Source organism: Octopus bimaculoides, chromosome 10 (genome assembly GCF_046866305.1).
Source record: "Octopus bimaculoides isolate indiv1 chromosome 10, ASM4686630v1, whole genome shotgun sequence".
Classification (NCBI taxonomy): domain Eukaryota; kingdom Metazoa; phylum Mollusca; class Cephalopoda; order Octopoda; family Octopodidae; genus Octopus; species Octopus bimaculoides.
The window spans coordinates 17072322-17092836 of NC_142937.1; the positions used below are offsets into that span (position 1 = coordinate 17072322).

At 35.4% G+C, this 20515-nt stretch overlaps 1 protein-coding gene across 1 annotated transcript in view; it reads right to left on the bottom strand.

The window, feature by feature from the left end:
* Positions 1 to 331: 331 nt before the first annotated feature.
* Positions 332 to 20515, bottom strand: part of LOC106879883 (integrin alpha-8) — a 268832-nt gene continuing 248648 nt past the window's right edge. Inside the window, exons 21-32 of the mRNA XM_089358425.1 lie at positions 20095 to 20162; positions 18492 to 18639; positions 17818 to 17907; positions 16896 to 16975; positions 15026 to 15115; positions 14599 to 14716; positions 7748 to 7909; positions 6261 to 6326; positions 4538 to 4651; positions 3502 to 3612; positions 2996 to 3121; positions 332 to 521 (exon numbers count right to left, since the gene is read on the bottom strand). Coding sequence (XP_089214551.1) covers positions 456 to 521; positions 2996 to 3121; positions 3502 to 3612; positions 4538 to 4651; positions 6261 to 6326; positions 7748 to 7909; positions 14599 to 14716; positions 15026 to 15115; positions 16896 to 16975; positions 17818 to 17907; positions 18492 to 18639; positions 20095 to 20162 — 1239 coding nt within the window. The 3' untranslated portion in view covers positions 332 to 455. The remainder of the gene's footprint in view (positions 522 to 2995; positions 3122 to 3501; positions 3613 to 4537; positions 4652 to 6260; positions 6327 to 7747; positions 7910 to 14598; positions 14717 to 15025; positions 15116 to 16895; positions 16976 to 17817; positions 17908 to 18491; positions 18640 to 20094; positions 20163 to 20515) is intronic.

Genomic DNA, 20515 nt, shown 5'->3' on the forward strand with positions numbered 1-20515 from the left:
ATATATGTATATATCTCTGTATTTATATACATACATAGTCATGTAGAATATATATACCTATACACATTCATACATATGCATACATACACACACATGTATATATGTATACATGTAAACACATACATACATATATATATATATATATATATATATATATATATATATATATATATATATATATATGTATATATATAAAATATATATATATATATATATATATATATGTATATATATAAAATATATATATATATATATATATATATATATATATGTATATACAAATGTATGCATATATATATATATATATATATATATATGTAGAACATTTTTATATTCATTATCATTCATATAAACACACATATATGTATATATTTACAAACGCAGTAATAAATATATAATATATATATATGTATGTATAATACAGATGTTAATCCCCACAGATTCCTATTGGTTTCTCATTGACGTGTGTCTCCGTTCAGTTCTTGCATATCTTCTGGTTTCACTCTCTTAAAGAATCCACACTGAAATGAGAGAAAAACAGGTCTTTAGTATTTTAAAGACAAAGTTTTATAAATAAGAAAGTAAATTAAAGACAATTATTCAAATTTTTCTCCTCTTAATGATTACATCATTCAAGCAGAATTTCCTGTTTTTGTTAGAAAACTGTTCAACAAAGACACACTTGTTTGAGTGTGTGTACTTTGAGTGTGAGTGAAGTGAAGCATTCTAGATTGGATGAATGGTTAGAAGTTTGCTTCCCAAATGCTGATGTCCCACTCCACTTATGTGCTACTGCTTCTCTTTCTTCTACTTCTCATTCTCTTCCTTTTCCCTTTTATCATCCACTTTCTCCTATTATTATCACTTTGGATTTTCTCCACTATCTCCCATATTTTACTCTTAATTTTTACACATTGTTTCCTCCCTAAGCAATATACAGTGTTTGGTCATCACATAACATAAGAGTGTACCTTTACATGTAAGTCAAATGAAGTAACACTTCCAAAATATTGTGCAATATTTTAGAGGCAATCATTTTTATGCAATGATCCTCAGACAATTGTAATTAGTATTGAAGATTTGCTAAACTCACTCATTGCCATTTTATCTGGATTATATGTTTACTGGTTTACTTGCAAAAGATAATGAGGTGGAGGAAGAGATTCAGATTATATATATATATATATATATATATATATTACAAATTAAAAGGGTAAAGGATTATCAATTTATTAATTAATAAATCAATTAATAATTAATAATTTTTACCAAGCCCATCGGTATGAAAGCACCATTATTGGTGGAGAACTTATTCAAAAGTTCATATATTTATACATATAATTAAGGGATCAGCAAAATATTTGCTTCACCATATACCGAAGTTCAGAAAAATAGCAGCTACTATTTACTACTGGAATACAGTACTGATGAAGGAAATTGATTATTAATTGTTAATTATTAATCATATTAATCATATTAATCATATTAATCATAATCCTGGGTGTTAATCATCTGAATTGGTTAGTTTTTCATTGTTCTTTCTTCTTGTTTTTGCCTTTGTGAGTTACAAGTGATGCTATCTGTGAGATTCTCAGCTTTTTCTGAACTTCGGTATATGGTGAAGCAATTATATATATATATATATATATATATATATATATATATATATATATATATATATATATATATATGATGTGGTGAGGAAGAGAGGAAAGATAATTATATATATAATATAATTATGTAATATGTGTGTACATCAGTATGCATGTAGGTTAGAGTGTGTGTATGTAAGAGTGAGTTAGTGTTATAGTGAATCTGTGCAAGTGAATAAGTGATCTAACAAACACGTAGTAATTAATGCAATAGGTAATATGACACATCTGTATAATTAATATTATGTGTGTATGTGTGTGTGTGTGTGTGAGTGTGTAATATTTTGGACTTATGAGTATACGTCAGTTAGTGTGCTGATGTGTTGAGTAAAGCACTGGCACAGTTGGGGCTACCTGATGTCATCCACAGTCTGGGGTATATTTCCTTTGGATCTACTTCAGGAATTCTGCAGAGTTAGTTAAGATAATAATCAATTAAGTAAACAGAAGATGGAATTGGTATAACTCTTTATTTTGTACAACAATCATTTCGATCCATCCTGCAACTGTCCTTTACAGGCGGGATGCTGTGCATCATACTATGTTGCATCAATCTTGCAGTCTGGGTCACATCAGATATATAAAGTAGTGTCTTCATTCAAGGATTGTTGTACAAAATAAAAAAGTTATATCAATTCCATCTGTTTACTTAATCGATTATTTTATATATATATATATATATATATATATTGATAGAAAAGGTAAGACAACAAAAGAAAGAGACCTTGATATTATGTAAATAGAGGAATTTATCTATAAATAATATGTGACAATTATTCGGTAGCCATGATAAAACTCTGAGTTTCAGATGTCGGGGCGGAAACCCTTCAGTTATCTGGCCTTCAAAAAAATGCTATGAAAATGACCCCTTTCATAGCATTTTTTTGATGGCCAGATAACTGAAGAGATGTCGGTGTGGGTTTCTGCCCTGACATCTGAAACTCGGAGTTTTATCATGGCTACTGAATAATTGTCACGTATATATGTATATATATATATATATATATATCAGTTTGACAGATGTCTGTTATGTTCCATCAATGATATATAATAATGGTTGACAGTAATTCTTAACTTTCTGTCTGTCACAGTATTGCATGATGACTGTATCTTTGAGCCAGTTCTGAAACACACAATAACTGTATTAACCTTGCTTACATTCATTTTGAAGTAAATGAAGAAGTTCCTTAGACAAGAGAGAAAAGTCTAATCCCTTCTATATTATTATTTACTTTTGTTCTGTAATTGAATCGTTATAGAACCTGTCTTTTGACTTGAAAATTTTTCAATGGAATGTTCAAGAGTTAATTATCTGGTCATCATTAAAGTTAATTGGTACTTACCCACCACAATAAGACAATCAATAAAAATAGAAGCAATATTCCGGCAGCAACTGCAATAGCAATCACCCAAATTGGTATTGAGCGGCTTTTTGGAACTAACTTTTCTGGATTTACAAGGGTGTACAGCTACAAGAAATATATAAAGATTTATGAAAATATATTGGAAGAGCAAAAATATAAACAATACAAATAATAACATTTCCTTTCAATTTTTAAATATTTATTGGTTTGTTTGGTTTTACATCCTTTTTTCCATGCTACCTTGGATTAGACATTTATGTTATTGAAGAATTTGTTTTGTAGACAGATGCTCTTCCAGATGCTAACCCCATGTAAGGGACCTTTTATTCCACACGGCTTTGAGTTGGTGATTTATTAACAGAAGAACTAACAACAACTCAGAAAATATCATAACCTTGAGTGACAGTTGTCAATACACACAAACATACACACGTACACACACACACACACAAGGAGACAAACTTAAAATTAAAAAAGAAACAAACCTCTTTTGTTGCTGAAGGAAAATCATAAGGATCCCATTTCAGGTCATAAGGAATATCTGTTACAACTAGTTTAGCTTTGGACACAATTTGATGTTTATCTAAATATTCCATCTGTAATGAAATGAAGCATATATTATTATTATTATTATTAGTAGTAGTAGTAGTAGTAAAGTGGCAAGCTGGCAAAATCGCTTAGTGTGCTGGGCGAAGGACTTAGTGGTATTTTGTTTGCTGCTGTGTTCTGAGTCAACTTTGCCTTTCATCCATTTTTTTGTGGGGGGAGGGTGATAAGTTAAGTACCAGTTACAGACTGGGTTCAATATAATCGACTTGTCCCCTCCCCACCAAAATGGCTGACCATGTAGCAAAATTTGAAACTATTATTATTATTATTATTATTATTATTATTATTATTATTATTATTATTATTATTACATGCTACATTTATTGGCAGGAATGTCTTGAGTTCTGATGACAACAAATCTCAAATTTTGAGAACTTTTCTATAGATTCCCACTGAGTAAAATATGGCACAGATGTGCCATTCTGTATTTTTTACTTATCCATATACATGCTCTTTTACTTGTTTCAGTCATTTGACTGTGGCCATGCTGGAGCACTGCCTTTAGTTGAGCAAATCAACCCCAGGACTTATTCTTTGTAAGCCTAGTACTTATTCTATCGGTGTCTTTTGCCGAACTGCTAAGTTACGGGGACGTATACATATTTAGCTTTCCTTTTTTCTCTTTTTGGTTTTCCCTATTTCAATATAGTTTTCTGATTAGCATAACATATTTGATAATTTGAGTAAACTCTATTTTTAATTTGATTTCAATTAATTATGCCTCACAATAATGTAATTATATATTTGGTGGTGTTCATCTTAGTGAATTAGCTGTTGAGCAAAAAGTATGAACTATATGTGAAATTTATGCTTTTTGAGATATATATTTGTGCAGAATGTGTGACTAATACAATAAATGATATATAATATTTAGCAGAGATGTTAGACAAGAAAAATAAACAGTTATCTTACCTTTAATAATGTACTTGTCCATAGTTTTGATCTTACTTGAACTAATATGTTATCACCCCTTTTTAAATATCCTAAAGTACAAGTAATGTTACTGCACCATTTTCCAGTACAGTTCTGAAAAAGAAAAGAAAGGTACCATTTAGAAGAAAAAAGATCTATATAAATAACTTGGGGGGGGGGGGGGTCATACTGTCAATAAGCTTACACATACTGGTTGTATTTTACTTCAGTTTTAGTTGTACTAATCTGCAACAAACTTGTTAAAAACTGAAGTGAAGTACAACCAGTGTAGGTGGTTATTGACTTTATGACTGTCCCAAAGTACAACAACAGCAATTTCAACAAAGTGTTGTACTAAAATTCTTGCACAACAGATTCAAAAAAGAAATATTTAAATGACATTTATTTAATTATTAAATTGTTATGCAACTGTTTAATTGTGAGATATAATAATGGTTTCTAATTCAGACACAAGGCTGTCTACTTTATTTTATCGACCCTGAAAATATGAAAGCACTCAATACACTCTGTAAAGTTGTTGGCATTAGGAAGAGCATCCAGCAATAGAAACTTTGCCAAAGCAGACATTGGAATAGGATGCAGTCCCTAAACCTGTTGGATCCTCTCAAACCATCTAACCCATGCTAGCATGGAATATAGAATACTGAATGATGATGATGATGAAGTGATATAGTGATATGAAAATTTAATTTGAGTTGTGTTTCTATAATTTCAAAACATGTGTACTGGATGGAGTTTTCAAATCATTAGCACTTATGAGATCACCATGTAACCTGGGGAAGGTAGCTTTATGCTGGGAGATGAGAATTTAAAGTATGAAAGATGGAGCCAGAGCAGAAAGGGTTTATTGTTGTAGAGGATATAAAGGGTCATTCACATATCAGAAGAAAGAGTGAGAGTGATTTGGAGTGGGGAGTTAGAAAGAGGTAAAAAAAAAAAGTAGTGAAGATATTTCTGGGTGAATGTTTAAAGTATGAGGTAAATAGCAGCAGGGAGAGAAGAATAGGGAATGTGAGTGGATGGAGTTTATAAGAATGTGTAGAAGAGTGGGAGATGGGAAAGGGTGACGAGGTGGATCTAATGCATGAAGAACAAGTGTTGAGTGGAGGAGGAGGGGTTAGGGAAGAGTAGGTGACAACTGTAGAGATTGGATAAGGTGTGGGGTGGGTGGATAAGCAATGCATTCAACATATTTGTATGCAGCAATGCCCCTAACCCATGCTAGCTTGGAAAAATGGATGTACAATGAATATTCAAATATATATATGTGAGATAAATGCTTAAATATTTCTTTGAGCAATGTTGGGTGGTGAGAAGTTAGACAAAATATATAAAGTGATATGAATAATGGAAAAAGATATTGTATTACCTAACATCGGTTGATTTATGAACCTATAATGGTCTGCTCATGACAGCACATTTCTCAGAACTCTATCTTTTCTTACTTCTATTTGAAAAGATGAATTTTTCCCAAGATAGTATAGGATCATTTTAAACAATCTATGTACGATAAAACAATATCGTTCCCTCTTTGTCTTCATTCATTAACATTATCTTAGGTATTTTGTTTAATTCCTCACATGCACTGCTCAAAGAATTTCCATTTTTTTTTCTCAAATATTTCATTTACACATAATTACAATGCTTCAAAAAAATTACAACACTCTACTCTTTGGACAAACACACACAAACATGCACATACCAATGTGTATAGGAATTTTTCCTGTGTCTCCCTTTTCTTTCTGGTGTTGGAGAGCTCAAATTTTTCCTGCAATAGAAAACATTGAAATTAAATTATATAAGCAAAATTGAAAGAAAGAAGAATCTAGTTTTCCCACATTTTCATTTTAATTCTTGATTAGAAACTGATCCTAAAATTATAATTTTTCAGACAATTAGCCTCAGTTTTAGAGATGAAGTTTTCTGTTCAGTATTACACTTCCATCAATTTGATCTGATGTCATCATTAAGTGTCTTATTACTGACTCAAGTAGTTGACACAACTATTAAGGTCAAATCAAGTTTAACCCCATAGCATTCAGATTGCTCTGCCAAATGTAATACTTATTTATTCAGGTTGTTTTGAATTAATCAAGTATTATCTCATAGCTTCAAGATTTCAATGATGTGATTATTTATTCTAAGAAAGACATTGTAGAGTAGGTGTGAGAGGCCAGATCTGTCTGGTTTGAACATAAAACAGATAGAATATTTAGGCCTCTGATATAGCCAGTTTAATTGCTAAAGGGTTATATCAGGAATAAAACACCCAATGATGATTAGCAGTGAAACTAGTCAAAGTATAGTGTAGATCTAAGATGGAGTGAGGTGGGAGAGAAGTCACTGAGAAGGTTGCAAATGGTGATGAAAGAATTTTGATGTAAAAAAAAAAAAGAAAAAGGATTGACTGTATAACCAACTAGTTAAAAAAAAATCAGTTAGTTGGTTGAATAGATATTTAGCTAATTGACTAATAATAAAGAAGTGGAATTGGTGCATGTGTTATTAATATTACCATAATGACTCTCCCAATAAGCAGCAAAATTTTAAAAAAATATTTCATCTCTAAAGAGGAGATTAATAACCTCAAAATTTTACATAAGATATTTATTACAATAGGATATTTAAAATTGTTGATTTCAAAGCTCCATTATTGTAGTGCTTTAGTGCTTTGCAGGGCTGGGTTAAGACCCATAGAGGCCTTAAGCACTTAAAAGATTTTGGTGACCCCCATATACATGTGATTCAAACTATAAACCATAATATGCCATAAAATAAATTTTTATGTTTCAAAAGGAAACAAAACTAAGACAGAAAATAAAGTTTATTTTTGTACACTTCTACTTTATTTATATTTGAAAAGTATTCTCCTACTTTTTTTTAATTGCAAAGTCTTTGATCATATCCTCAAAATTAATCTCAAAATTAACATATCTGCTTCCATACTTAATAGAGAAAAGGTATCCCAAATATAAATTTAGCAATTTAAAGCACTTTTTTTTTGTGCTGTAAACCATTTTCTATGGTGTCCCCTTTCCTTTGATGCCATAAGTGTATGCTTATTTTGCTTAATCAGCACTGGTGCTTTGTATCCTGAAAGATGTTGTGGGAGGGATGCACTTGAAGCTCTTAGAAAGGCTACCAATTTTATGAAGTACCAATGAAGAAATACTAGGTTGCAGTTGTTACCTGCGTAATGTGTGGTGTAGTTTCCACTACACAGGATCCTTCTCCAGAAATGATAGTAGGGATTCCAACTAGTTCAAGCAAAGGGTTTCCCTTCACGTCATAGCTTGGCCATTGAATTGTTAATGTGCTCTTGGAGACATCACTATCTCCTTTGTTTCTCATCTGAAAAACAAATACATACATATATATATATACATTTGTATATATACCCCAAAATCTCTCACACACACACACACACACAAATATATATATACACACACATACATACATACACATACACACACACACACACACATATATAAATATGATATAAAAAGACATGGGTATGTGGTTAAGTTTATTTTTTAACCATGTGGTTTTGGGTTCAGTCCCACTGCATGGCCCCTTGGGCAAGTGTCTTCTGTTTCAGCACTGGGCCAACCAAAACCATGTGAGTGGTTTTGGTGTGTATATGCATGTGTGTGTGGATATATGTATAAATAAAGTTACATGAAGCAACGTTGAATAGAATATATTCTCTAATATGAAAATACTTTCTGCATAGAAATAAGCCTAGGAAAAAATTGTGCTTCAAGACATGTTAAGACGCACACTGGGCTGTGAATGATGCCGTTTGATTGCAAGAAGCAGGCATAATGCAGAAGGACCTGAGGCCTATGATCTAATGGTGTCATGCACAGCCCAATGTGTTTTCACATTTTGTCAGGGAGCAGAATTTTCTTTCTTAGCTATTTCCACAACAGAAGGTTTTCTCACTTCCAAATAAACTCAATTGTGTTATATATCTATGTAATCTTGTCTGTGTAGAGGACATTTGCATGTCAAAACAGGTGTTGTATGATGATCTGGAGCAAGGAAAGCATCTTCAGGGCAAGCTACAAACATATTTCTGTCAGTATGAAATGACTTGTAAGTCCGTTGCAGACTTTAGGAGCCATACAGGATGTTATCAATGATGGGGAAACCAAACTTAAGATGTGTCTTAGAGTGAAATGGGCCTAGAAAGTGATATATATCCATCATATATATATAATATCAGACACACACAGTGTCTTGCATCCTGAGTATCATGTCACCAAAATCTTCAAGTGGTGTGAAATTTGAGTTGTGAGAAACTCGGAAAATTTCAGTTTCAATAAATAAACTCTACCCTGAAGCAGTGGCATGAAATTCAGTATATCTGTTGCGGAGTTTCTTGCTTTCAATTCTCAGAAAATATTGAGTAAACAAAAATTAGGGTCAAAACGAAAATAGTGAAGGGGATCAGAGTAGAGATATTTTCGTCTTTCACAAGTTTGGAGTGGTTCACATTAAAAGAAAAAAAAAAATGAAACTGTGCAGCTGTTATCACCATCATCATCATATTGTGCTTGATATAAATGAAGTGATGGGGAGGGAGGGAATTTTCCAGTGGGAGAAAGCGTCAAGGGAAAAGAAGACAAAGGAAGCAGAAATAAATTGGGGTAAATATGTATAATAAAAGAATAGGGAACCATAGGCATGTATGAAAGGTATATATGAATATGTAAAGACGTAAGTTAATCAAACAAGTGGTGTGCCCTAGTGGGCAGTTATTGTAAGGGAGGTAACCACTACGCCATATGCCCATGGGCATATGGTGTAATTAACCCCAAGATTCCAAGTTCGATTCCTGGCAGTGACCTGAATAATAATAATGACAACAACATCGAAAAATACCTTAGGAATGAGAACCCAGGTTCGAAATTTCCCCAAGACACCTGATGGAGGCTAGAGGGTATTTCAGCCAAAACGTTGTGTTAACAACAAACAAGATGAGAACAAATATCCGTCAAAAGTGAATAATGTTTGAATTTTAAATCAAAGAATAAAGAAGATGCATTGAATATATATATTTCATATTTTATTCTTACTCATTAGAAACATGTTGAGATTTTTAGTCATGGATATAGATGAGTGAAATAAAAACTAACGAAAAAAAAAAAAAAAAGGAAATTTCAGAAAATTAGCAAGCTTAAAAAAAAACAAAGGAAAGAAAGAATAATCCTTTGTATTTATAGGCAGAAGGCCTGAAGATTTTGGGGGTGAGGAATTAGTTGATTACATCGATCCCAGTACTTGACTGGTACTTATTTTATAGAACTTGAAAGGATGAAAGGCAAAGTCAATCCCAGTGGAATTTATAATGAGGAGGAAAATATTGGGTTGTCCGGAAAGTTCGTGCCGATTTTTAAAGGAAAGAAAAAGGTCAATAAATACTTGCCATTACATTTTTAATCAACCAAATATGAACCATTTTGTAGCACAATGCGTCTCCATCTTTCCTTTGACTTGAAAATACCCTCTTCCCAGAATTGAGGTGGTTTCATGGCAAATAAGTCGAAAGGTAAGCTACAATAAATCGGCACGAACTTTCCGAACAACCCAATATTTCAACATCGTAAATAGAAGCAGGGGAGATAACTCAGAGACAGCAAAGAAATATGAAATAGGGAAATTTTTCAATAAAGGAAGCGAAGGGAAGACCTGTGTGTGTCACATTTAAGATTGAAAGCTTAATTCCTGGACCCAGGGAAGTGCATTGTGTTCTTGAACAAAACACTTTATTTCACATAACTCTCTAATTAGTGTGACATCTGATGTGTGGCACACTGTGCTTGTACAAGCAATGTCAATTTGATGGAAGAAGTGAGCTGTAATATGCAACACAAACATTTGATCACCAGAAATATATCATCTGTGCAGGTTGTTCAGCAGAAAATTGCAGAACCATCTTTGTCAGACAGAGAGACTGTGATTTATATATATATATACATAATTAAGGGATCAGCAAATATTTGATCCCTTAATTATGTTTATAAATATATATGAGCTTTTAAATAAGTTCTCCACCAATAATGGTGCTTACATACCGATGGGCTTGGTAAAAATTATTAATTATTAATTGTTGATTTATTAACGAATTAATAAATTGATAATCCTTTACCCTTTTAATTTGTATATATATATATATATATAAGGATTTACTTTTCGTAATGAGATAAAAAAACTAAGGCTGTGTATATTTTAATACGGTGGTTGTCTACTCCTTATGCAGAGTTTGACCACCCCCTGTGCCTACACCTTAGAACCATCATGGCATCTAATGTGGCCCTTTTAAACCAGACAATGTTTTGGAAAGACACCACATAGACTGCATATCTGATCTGGACAACTAAGAGCTGCAGTTAAATTCTGATCTTTGTGGATCTTAAAATGTCTTTTGAGGCCTCTGTTAGATTTGCAGACCTTCTGGCTTACATTGCATTGAAAGGCAGAATAGTTGATATACATATATATATATGTGTGTGTGTGTGTGTGTGTGTGTGTATATAATAGACATAGGAGTGGCTGTGCGGTAAGAAGATCGCTTCCCAAACACATGGTTCCAAGTTCAGTTCCACTGCATGGCATCTTGGGCAAATGTCTTCTACTATAGCCTCGGGCCAACTAAAGCCTTGTGAGTGGATTTGGTAGACGGAAACTGAAAGAAGCCTATCGTGCCCGCAGCATGTGTAAGGACTTTCGAGCAAGATCGTTGCCAGTGCCCCTGGACTGGCTCTTGTGCGGGTGGCACATAAAATACACCATTTTGAGCGTGGCCGTTGCCAGTACTGCCTGACTGGCCTTCATGCCGGTGGCACGTAAAAGCACCCACTACACTCTCAGAGTGGTTGGCGTTAGGAAGGGCATCCAGCTGTAGAAACTCTGCCAAATCAGATTGGAGCCTGGTGTAGCCATCTGGTTTCACCAGTCCTCAGTCAAATCATCCAACCCATGCTAGCATGGAAAGCGGACGTTAAACGATGACGATGATGATGATGATATATATAAAGAATGAGATAAAGAGACCAATGGCATGAGCAAATTTATATTTCATGTAGAATGTCTTACAACTGTTTCAGGGAAAATTCAATGTATCCTTTCATCGGAGACGGTAATAGTAGAAGATATCATTAGGGTCTGGTTGACTCCATTACCCTTCATAACCTTTATATATATATAATAGAACAAGTACTAGGCTTACAAAGAATAAGTCTTTAGGGCGATTTGTTTGACTAAAAGTGGTGCTCCAGCATGGCTGCAGTCAAAATGACTGAAACGAGCAAAAGAATATATATATTGTCAACGTATCATATATCTGAAAAAGAAGCTCACTGCAATGCATTAGAGCAGTAATATATTTTTTAGTAAGTTAAAACTGATGGCCAGTCATAGAGTGACCATTGGTTTCACACCTAAGAAGTGCTTAGGAGTATAGGTGACTCCTCAGGCTCAAATGGCTGAAGGCACATAAACTCTCTACCCTAGAGAGGTTATGTGCCTTCAGCCATTTGAGCCTGAGGAGTCCTTATATACATATATTTATATAAATATATACATATATACATATATATATATATATATATATATATATATATATATATATATAAATTTGCTCATGCCATTGGTCTCTTTATCTCATTCTTTATATATATCATCATCATCATCGTCATCGTTTAACGTCCGCTTTCCATGCTAGCATGGGTTGATTGATTTGACTGAGGAGTGGTGAAACCAGATGGCTACACCAGGCTCCAATCTGATTTGGCAGAGTTTCTACAGCTGGATACCCTTCCTAACGCCAACCACTCTGAGAGTGTAGTGGGTGCTTTTATGTGCCACCGGCATGAAGGCCAGTCAGGCAGTACTGGCAACGGCCACGCTCAAAATGGTGTATATATATATTACAGAGGCATCAAGCTGTTAGATCAGGTTATGAAAGTTACAGAGAGGGTCATAGCCCAACTAATTAGGGAGCGAATCAATTTAGATGAGATGCAGTTTGGGTTCGTGCCAGGTAAAAGCACTACTGATGCCTTATTTCTAGTGAGACAGTTGCAGGAGAAATACCTAGCTAAGGATAAACCTCTGTACCTGGCTTTCGTTGACATGGAGAAAGCCTTTGGCAGGGTCCACCGATCCCTTATCTGGTGGTCAATGAGGAAACTTGGGATAGAAGAATGGTTAGTGAGAGCTGTGCGAGCCATGTACAGAGATGCTGCCAGTAAGGTGAGGGTTGGAAATGAGTACAGCAATGAATTCCGGGTAGAGGTAGGGGTCCACCAAGGTTCCGTCCTCAGCCCCCTCTTATTTACCATAGTCCTCCAGGCAATCACAGAGGAGTTCAAGACAGGTTGCCCCTGGGAGCTCCTCTATGCTGATGACCTTGCCCTAATTGCGGAGTCACTATCAGAACTAGAGGAGAAGTTTCAGGTGTGGAAGCAAGGTCTAGAATTGAAGGGCCTTAGAGTCAACCTAGCTAAAACCAAAATCCTAATAAGTAGGAAGGTAGATAAAACACAAACCCCTTCAGGTAGATGGCCCTGCTCAGTATGTAGAAAAGGAGTAGGTAGTAACTCTATAAGATGTACCCGGTGCAAGCTATGGACACATAAGAGGTGCAGCAACATCAAAGGCAGGTTAACTAGCAAGTTAGTTTTTGTTTGTGGCAGATGTTCAGGTGCAATAAAGACTGCAAACAAACAGGAAACAACTTCTATCTCATTCCAGGGTGAAAAACTAGAGGTAGTCGATAGCTTCCGCTATCTGGGCGACCAAGTTAGTAGTGGGGGTGGGTGCGCTGAAAGTGTAGCTGCTAGAATAAGAATAGCCTGGGCAAAGTTTAGAGAGCTCTTACTCCTGCTGGCGACAAAGGGACTCTCACTCAGAGTAAAAGGCAGACTGTATGACGCATGCGTACGAACAACCATGCTACATGGCAGTGAAACATGGGCTGTAACTGCTGAGGACATACGTAAGCTCACAAGGAATGAAGCCAGTATGCTCCGTTGGATGTGTAATGTCAATGTGAATACCCGTCAGAGTGTAAGTATCTTTGAGAGAAAAGCTGAACATTAGAAGCATCAGTTGTGGCGTGCAAGAGAGACGATTGCGCTGGTATGGACATGTGGTGAGAATGGAGGAGGATAGCTGCGTGAAAAAGTGCCACACCCTAACAGTTGAGGGAACCCGTGGAAGAGGTAGGCCCAGGAAGACCTGGGCTGAGGTGGTGAGGCAAGACCTTCGTACATTGGGCCTCACCGAGGCGATGACTACTGACCGAGACCTTTGGAAATGTGCTGTGCGTGAGAAGACCCGGCAAGCCAAGTAAGATCGTTGCCAGTGCCCCTGGACTGGTTCTTGTGCGGGTGGCACATGAGATGCACCATTTTGAGCGTGGCCGTTGCCAGTACCGCCTGACTGGCTCCTGTAGGATTTTTGAGCGAGATCGTTGCCAGTGCCCCTGGACTGGCTTGTGCGGGTGGCACATAAAAGACACCATTTCGAGGATGGCCGTTTTCATGCGGGTGACACATAAAAGCACCCACTACACTCCCTGAGTGGTTGGCGTTAGGAAGGGCATCCAGCTGTAGAAACTCTGCCAAATCAGACTGGAGCCTGGTGTTGCCATCCGGTTTCACCAGTCCTCAGTCAAATCGTCCAACCCATGCTAACATGGAAAGCGGACGTTAAACGATGATGATGATGATGATGATGATATATATATATATATATATATATATATATATATATATATATATATATACACACACACAGACACATATATATATATGTGTGTGTGTGTATACACACATACACACACACATATATAAAGGAAAATCCAAGTCAAACCAGGAAAAACAATAAGATGTGTGTGTGTGTACATGCACATATAGATAGTGCCAGAAAGAAGGAATCTTTGAGTGATACCTATAACATATTACAACTGAAAATCAATTCTTCAAAAAGAAATAATACATAAGAACTGAAAATAAAAGACTGGTCCCTACCTCATAGAGATGTTCCACAGAGGGACCATGTTTTGCTATTGTATTGTTGTACATGTAACTCTCTCGAATCTCATCTCCTTGGCTGGAATTGTAAATTACCTGATCTGGAGTGGATTTACTGAAATAGGAAAGAAAAATTTATTATTATATTTACATAAAATCCTTAGTCAAAAGTCTTTAATATTTATAAATATTTAACCAAATATATATAAAAAAAAATTGGTTATGCCCTGTAGTTGTTCAGTTAAAGGTGATGAGTTATTTTGATAGATAAGTTTCATGAATTGGGTGTAATTAGAAGAACAATTGTTCAAGATCAGGTAAAGAATTAAGGCAGATTTTGTAATGTGCTAACAATTGTACCAGCTCACCATGCTAATAACACAAAATAATATTGAAAGTATGGAAACATCATATTGTTATTTACCCAAGAATGATGATGTCTGCTGCAGCCTTAACTGGAATGCTGACATTATGGAAATTATTGTGAATATCTTGGTTTTCTTCTTTATTGGAACTGTGGAAGAGAAATTCATAGAAATTAATAGAGAAAGCAAAAATGAAATTGGTAAAAGGAAAATCCCAACAAAATAAACCCCTACAGCCAAAACTAAGAGGAGAAGCATACATTTTGAAGATTCGTTTAGCTTCAACTCTGTTCAAAACTTGTATGTGAATATGAGTGTGTGCAAATGTGTGTGTGTGTGTGTGTGTGTGTGTGTGTGAATGTGTATACAGGTGAATGTGTGGGGGCAAATGTATGAGTGTATGTGAATGTGTGAGTGGATGTGTGTGGGTGAATGTGTGTATTTTTCTTTCTATCGTTCAACCAATCTCACCATCATCACCATCTCACAAGTATAAATGTGTTCCTCTCACCTTACTTTATCCTCCCTCATCAACACACCCTGCTCCTAGAAGTATTGCACCCTTTCTCTTCTATTCCTGTTCAGCTATAAGGTCTACTTTAAGCCCCTAGTCATGCAATTTGCAAGTTGATATCACTAGTATGAGTCCCATGTAAGAAGAAAGTCACCCAGTACCACTTCCTGTAAAGCTGTAGAAACCAATCCAAAACAGATATTGGCACACAACATCGTCTTTTGACATGTTGGATCCCGTCAAACTATCCAACTCGTGTAAACATGGAAGATAGGACATTAAAAGATGATGGTGAATCATGTGGGAGAGCAGAGCCCATGACATTTTGTAAGGGTCTCTGAGAGTGACAGGAGGGAGTGATGGAAGGAGGAAGATATTTTCAAACCAGAGACTTGACACAAATACTTACAACAGAGTGCTCAAACTAAAGATATCAAAGGTGACAGATTTGTACCTTGAATGGAAAGAGGTGGAACAAATACCACAAGATACCCTGGTCTGATACTCTTACAGTACCACCAATTCTAAGGTGCATGCCTTAGGTATTAAGGTGTTGGATTCATGAACCTAAGATTGAGTTTTTGATTCCTGGACTGGGTAATGTGTTGTGTTCTTGAACAAAACACTTCATTTCATGTCATTCCAGTCTTCTCAGCTGGCAAAAATAAATAATTCTGCAACAGATCATTTTTCTGTCCAGGAGGGAATGTATGAGCCATGAAAACTAGCCCCTTGTGAGCCTATAGGACCCAAGAAGGATCTCTGCCACCAATTCACTGCCTTAGATTGGTATTTCTTATTGGCCCTAAAAGGATGAAAAATAAAGTTGACTCCAGTGGGATTTGATCTCAGGATGCAGTAAGTTGGAATAAATACCAAAAGGTATTTTATCTGATGCACTAACAAATCTGCCAAGCTGTCACCTAAAATTGGTGTATGTATGTGTGTATATGTATGTATGTTTGTGCATGTGTGTGTGTGTGTGTGTGTGTGTGTATGTGTTTGCCTATGACTCACACCACTTGAGAACTGGTTTTGACTTAGCAGTTGGGCAAAAGTGATCAATAGATTAAGTATTGGACTTAAAGTAAGTGGAAGGTAAGTCAGAGGGAGAAAGATGAGGAGTGTTGGGGAGGCAGCAGAGAAGCTGTTGGAAAGAGAGAGAGAGAGAGAGAGAGAGAGAGAGAGAGAGAGAGAGAGAGAGGGTAGTGAGAGAAAAGGAGACAGAGGGTAAAGGGAGCAGCAGGCAAATGTGATGAGAGAAGTAAAGGAGAGAGAGACCCTGGAAGGTACCATTAGGTCAGTATTCAAGCTCACAAGGACCATAACCAGCCAAGCTATTCTAGTGATAGCCTTTAACAAATTAGCTTTTTGGGTAATTAAAGTAAATGAATAATTAAATACACAGTTATTACCAATTCACTTGGATTTGGAAATCAAGGAATTTGTTTGATCCATTGACATGTTTTGGTGAGAATTTCATTGTTAAGGAAACCTGGAGAAAAAATGGAAAAAGAATCAAAGCTTGTAAACATCATAATTTCATTAGAAGCAGTGTAAATCAGTTGATTAACTTGTTTAATTATAAATCTTTTTGTTTTTCTTTTGTTCTATGAAAAAGGTAAATGTTTGTTTCAAGTGAGAATCATCTTCAGTAGCAGTTCTCAACCATTTTTTTTACCTTTGGCCCTTTATGATTACTGTTTTACTCTGGTGGACCCTATACAACCATTTGATGCTTAAAAAGTAGTTTCAAAGAAACTTCTTTCAAAATGCTGAATGGGTGGTCAGAATCATATTAAATTATGCAAAACATCTGAGAAAGAAACCTAGTATATTGTTTTTTTTTTGTTTTTTTTTTGCAATAAATACATCTGAAGCAAAATTTTTTCATGGACCTTAAAATACTGCTGTGGATCCTCAATTTACTATTTTGCTTGTATTGATTCCCAGGGGAGCCCCTGACCTACAGGAACTAATGATATTGGTAATGTCATGGAGTTATTTTGCAGCCAAGTCATTGTAAGAGGCTTGAATCAAGAAATGAGGAATTAGGATTCAGAGACAGTTGCAAGCATGACTGCGTGGTTAAAAAGGTTTGCTTCAAACCTCATAGGGTTTCAGGTTTAGTCCTACTCTGTGAACATCTTGGGCAAGTGTCTTCTACCATATCTCTGGGTTGACTCAAACTCTGGGAGTGGATTTGGTAGAGAGAAACTGAAAGAAGCCCATCCTGAAATTATTTTACTAAATTCTTTATTTTCAAAATTAGCTATAACAAAAGTAGTGTATGGCATCAAGCAAAATCTGGAATCAAAAGGAATTAAACCAACTTACCTTTTGCTTTTTCTTCAAAGGATTGCCCAAATCACATACAACAACATTCACATCCCCACTATCAATGGCTTTGCAACCAACTGAGATTTTCTGGAATGAAATAGAAAACATTTTTCTCAAATAACGAGAACAGTAAAACTGCATCATCCCCATATAACATCCATTTTTCGTGCTGGCATGGGTTGGACAGTTTGACAAGATCTTGGCTAACCAGAGAGCTGCACCAGGTTCCAATTGTCTGTTTGGGAATGATTTTTATGGCTGGATTCACTTCCTAATGCCAACCACTTTACAAGGTGTACTGGATGCTTTTCATGTGGCACCAGCATGGAAGCTTTTTATGTGGCACAAGTTGCACAATAATAATAATGCTTTCTCACTGAGGCACAAAGCCAGCATATTTGAGGGGAGGGAGTTAATTATTCTATCGAACCCAGTACGTGACTGGTACTTATTTTATTGACTCTGAAAAGATGAAAGGCAAAGTTGACCTCAGTAGCATTTGAACTCAGAATGTGCAGACAGACCAAAATTCCACTAAACCTTTTGTCCAGAGTGTAACTATTTCAGCCAGCTCACCACCTTAAATTAGATATGGAATTATGGAATGCATTAGGTAGTGAGTTTGCTCTTTAAACTTTGATTAAAGTGGCTAAAGCTTAAAAAGAACTCACAGCTTTCACATCTTGTATTTTCACATAAGTGACATCTGGTGGCAGAGTCACAAACAACTGGGTTTCGAATGCATCCTCTTTATGATTTTCAACTTTAATCTGTATTTCCAAATTTTTGCGATTACCAATAATTTGCTGCGATGATGTTCTGTAAAATATAAATAGAAAAATATTAAATTATAGCATGAGGATGATGACAATAATGATGATGATGATGGTAACATGACTTTGTAGAGAGCCATAGTAACTCACATTATTCCATACTTCTATAGCATTTTGGGTTTTTATTATATATGTACATGGTTCACCTGAAACAGCTGTCAAGAAAAGACTATTACATAACTCCTTTCACTCGTTTTTATTTCTTATTTTAGCATTTTTTAATACTCAGCAGCATGTTGTGCCCTTGAGCAAGATACTATATTTCATACTGTTCCAGTCCACTCAATTAACAATAATGAGTGGTACCTGTAATTCAAAGGGCCCAACCTTGTCAGTTCTGTGTCATACTGAATCTCCCTGAGAACTATGTTAAGAGTATGAGTGTCTGTGGAATACTTGGCCACTTGCATGTTGATTTCACAAGCAGGCTGTTCTGTTGATTGGGATTAACAGGAACCCTTGTCATTCTAAGGAATGGAGTGCCAGTCCTTTACTATATAGATCTCACTGTAGGGTAGTGCCTGAGGGGATTTGGCTTTGCACACAAATATACTGAGTGATGGAGGTGTAGAAGGGAACAGAACTAAGTTATTCCAAAAATCGTTAAGCAGCTAGAATTGCTTTCATTTTGTGAACAAATCAACCCCTGTATTTACTTTTTAAGCCTGGTGCTTCTTCTATCAGTCACTTTTACCAAATCATTAACTTATGGGATGTAAACAAACCGACACCAGTTAAGTAGTGCTGGTGGAACAAACACACACACACATAATGGGCTTCTTTCAGTTTTCATCTACCAAATCCACTCATATAAAGGCTTTGGTCAGCCAGAGGCTATAGTAGAAGACACTTGCTCAAAGCATCATGCAGTGGGACTGAACCTGGAACCATGTGGCTGGCAAGCAAACTTCTTACTAAGTAGTCATGCATATATATAATAAATAAAAAAAATTTGAAAATGTATTAACCCTTTTGACAGCAGTTTGCACGAAACCATTCTAGGTTCTGTGATACAAACTTCCTGTTTTAAATTTTAATGGAAGGTTTTAATATAACTAAAACCTTCCACCAAAACTTTTATGTTAATTTATGTTCCAAATACCAGTTTAAAAATGACAGATTATTTTATGAAATTCTTCATTTTCAAAATTAATTGATACAAGGACAGTTTATTTCAACAGAAATATGGTAACAAAACGTTAAGCAGACCTATGTTCAATAGCATTCCAGTCATTCTTTTAAATCTAGTAAGAGTAAAGTGTGAGTTAAAGAGATCAAAATTAAAATCTTCCATCAAACTTTCATATCAGTTCTTGTTCCAAACACGAACTTAATAATGACAAATGTTATTTTACTAAATTCTTCATTACTTTTAAAATTAATTGAAAAAAAAGCAGTGTGTGTCAACAAAAATATGGTATCAAAATGGTAAAAGTCATACCTGGGAACATATAAAACAAGATCAGGTATACAAATATTATCTGGGCCACAATCTTTCTGAATTTGGATCTGTGAAAGAACAAAACATCAAATTGTGATCAGAAGGAAAATTTTACTTGTTAACATTATTGTTGTGATTATTATTATTAAAAGTTGCTATTTTTTTGTAGATGTTTGTATTGGTTGATTAAACCCTTATGATTTTTAACCCTGCCAATGATTGCATAGTTACCAATCAGGTGAAGGGGTTTTCTTTTGGATAGGGTTTAAAATGCTTCTGTGTGTGTGCGTGCATGTGTGTGTGTGCGTGCATGTGTGTGTGCGTGTGTGTGCATGTGTGCGTGCGTGCGCACGCAGTATAATCCCAGGTCTGCTGGATCAGATCGACTCTTCGACTAGACAATGGCAGCCTTCTAAGTTCT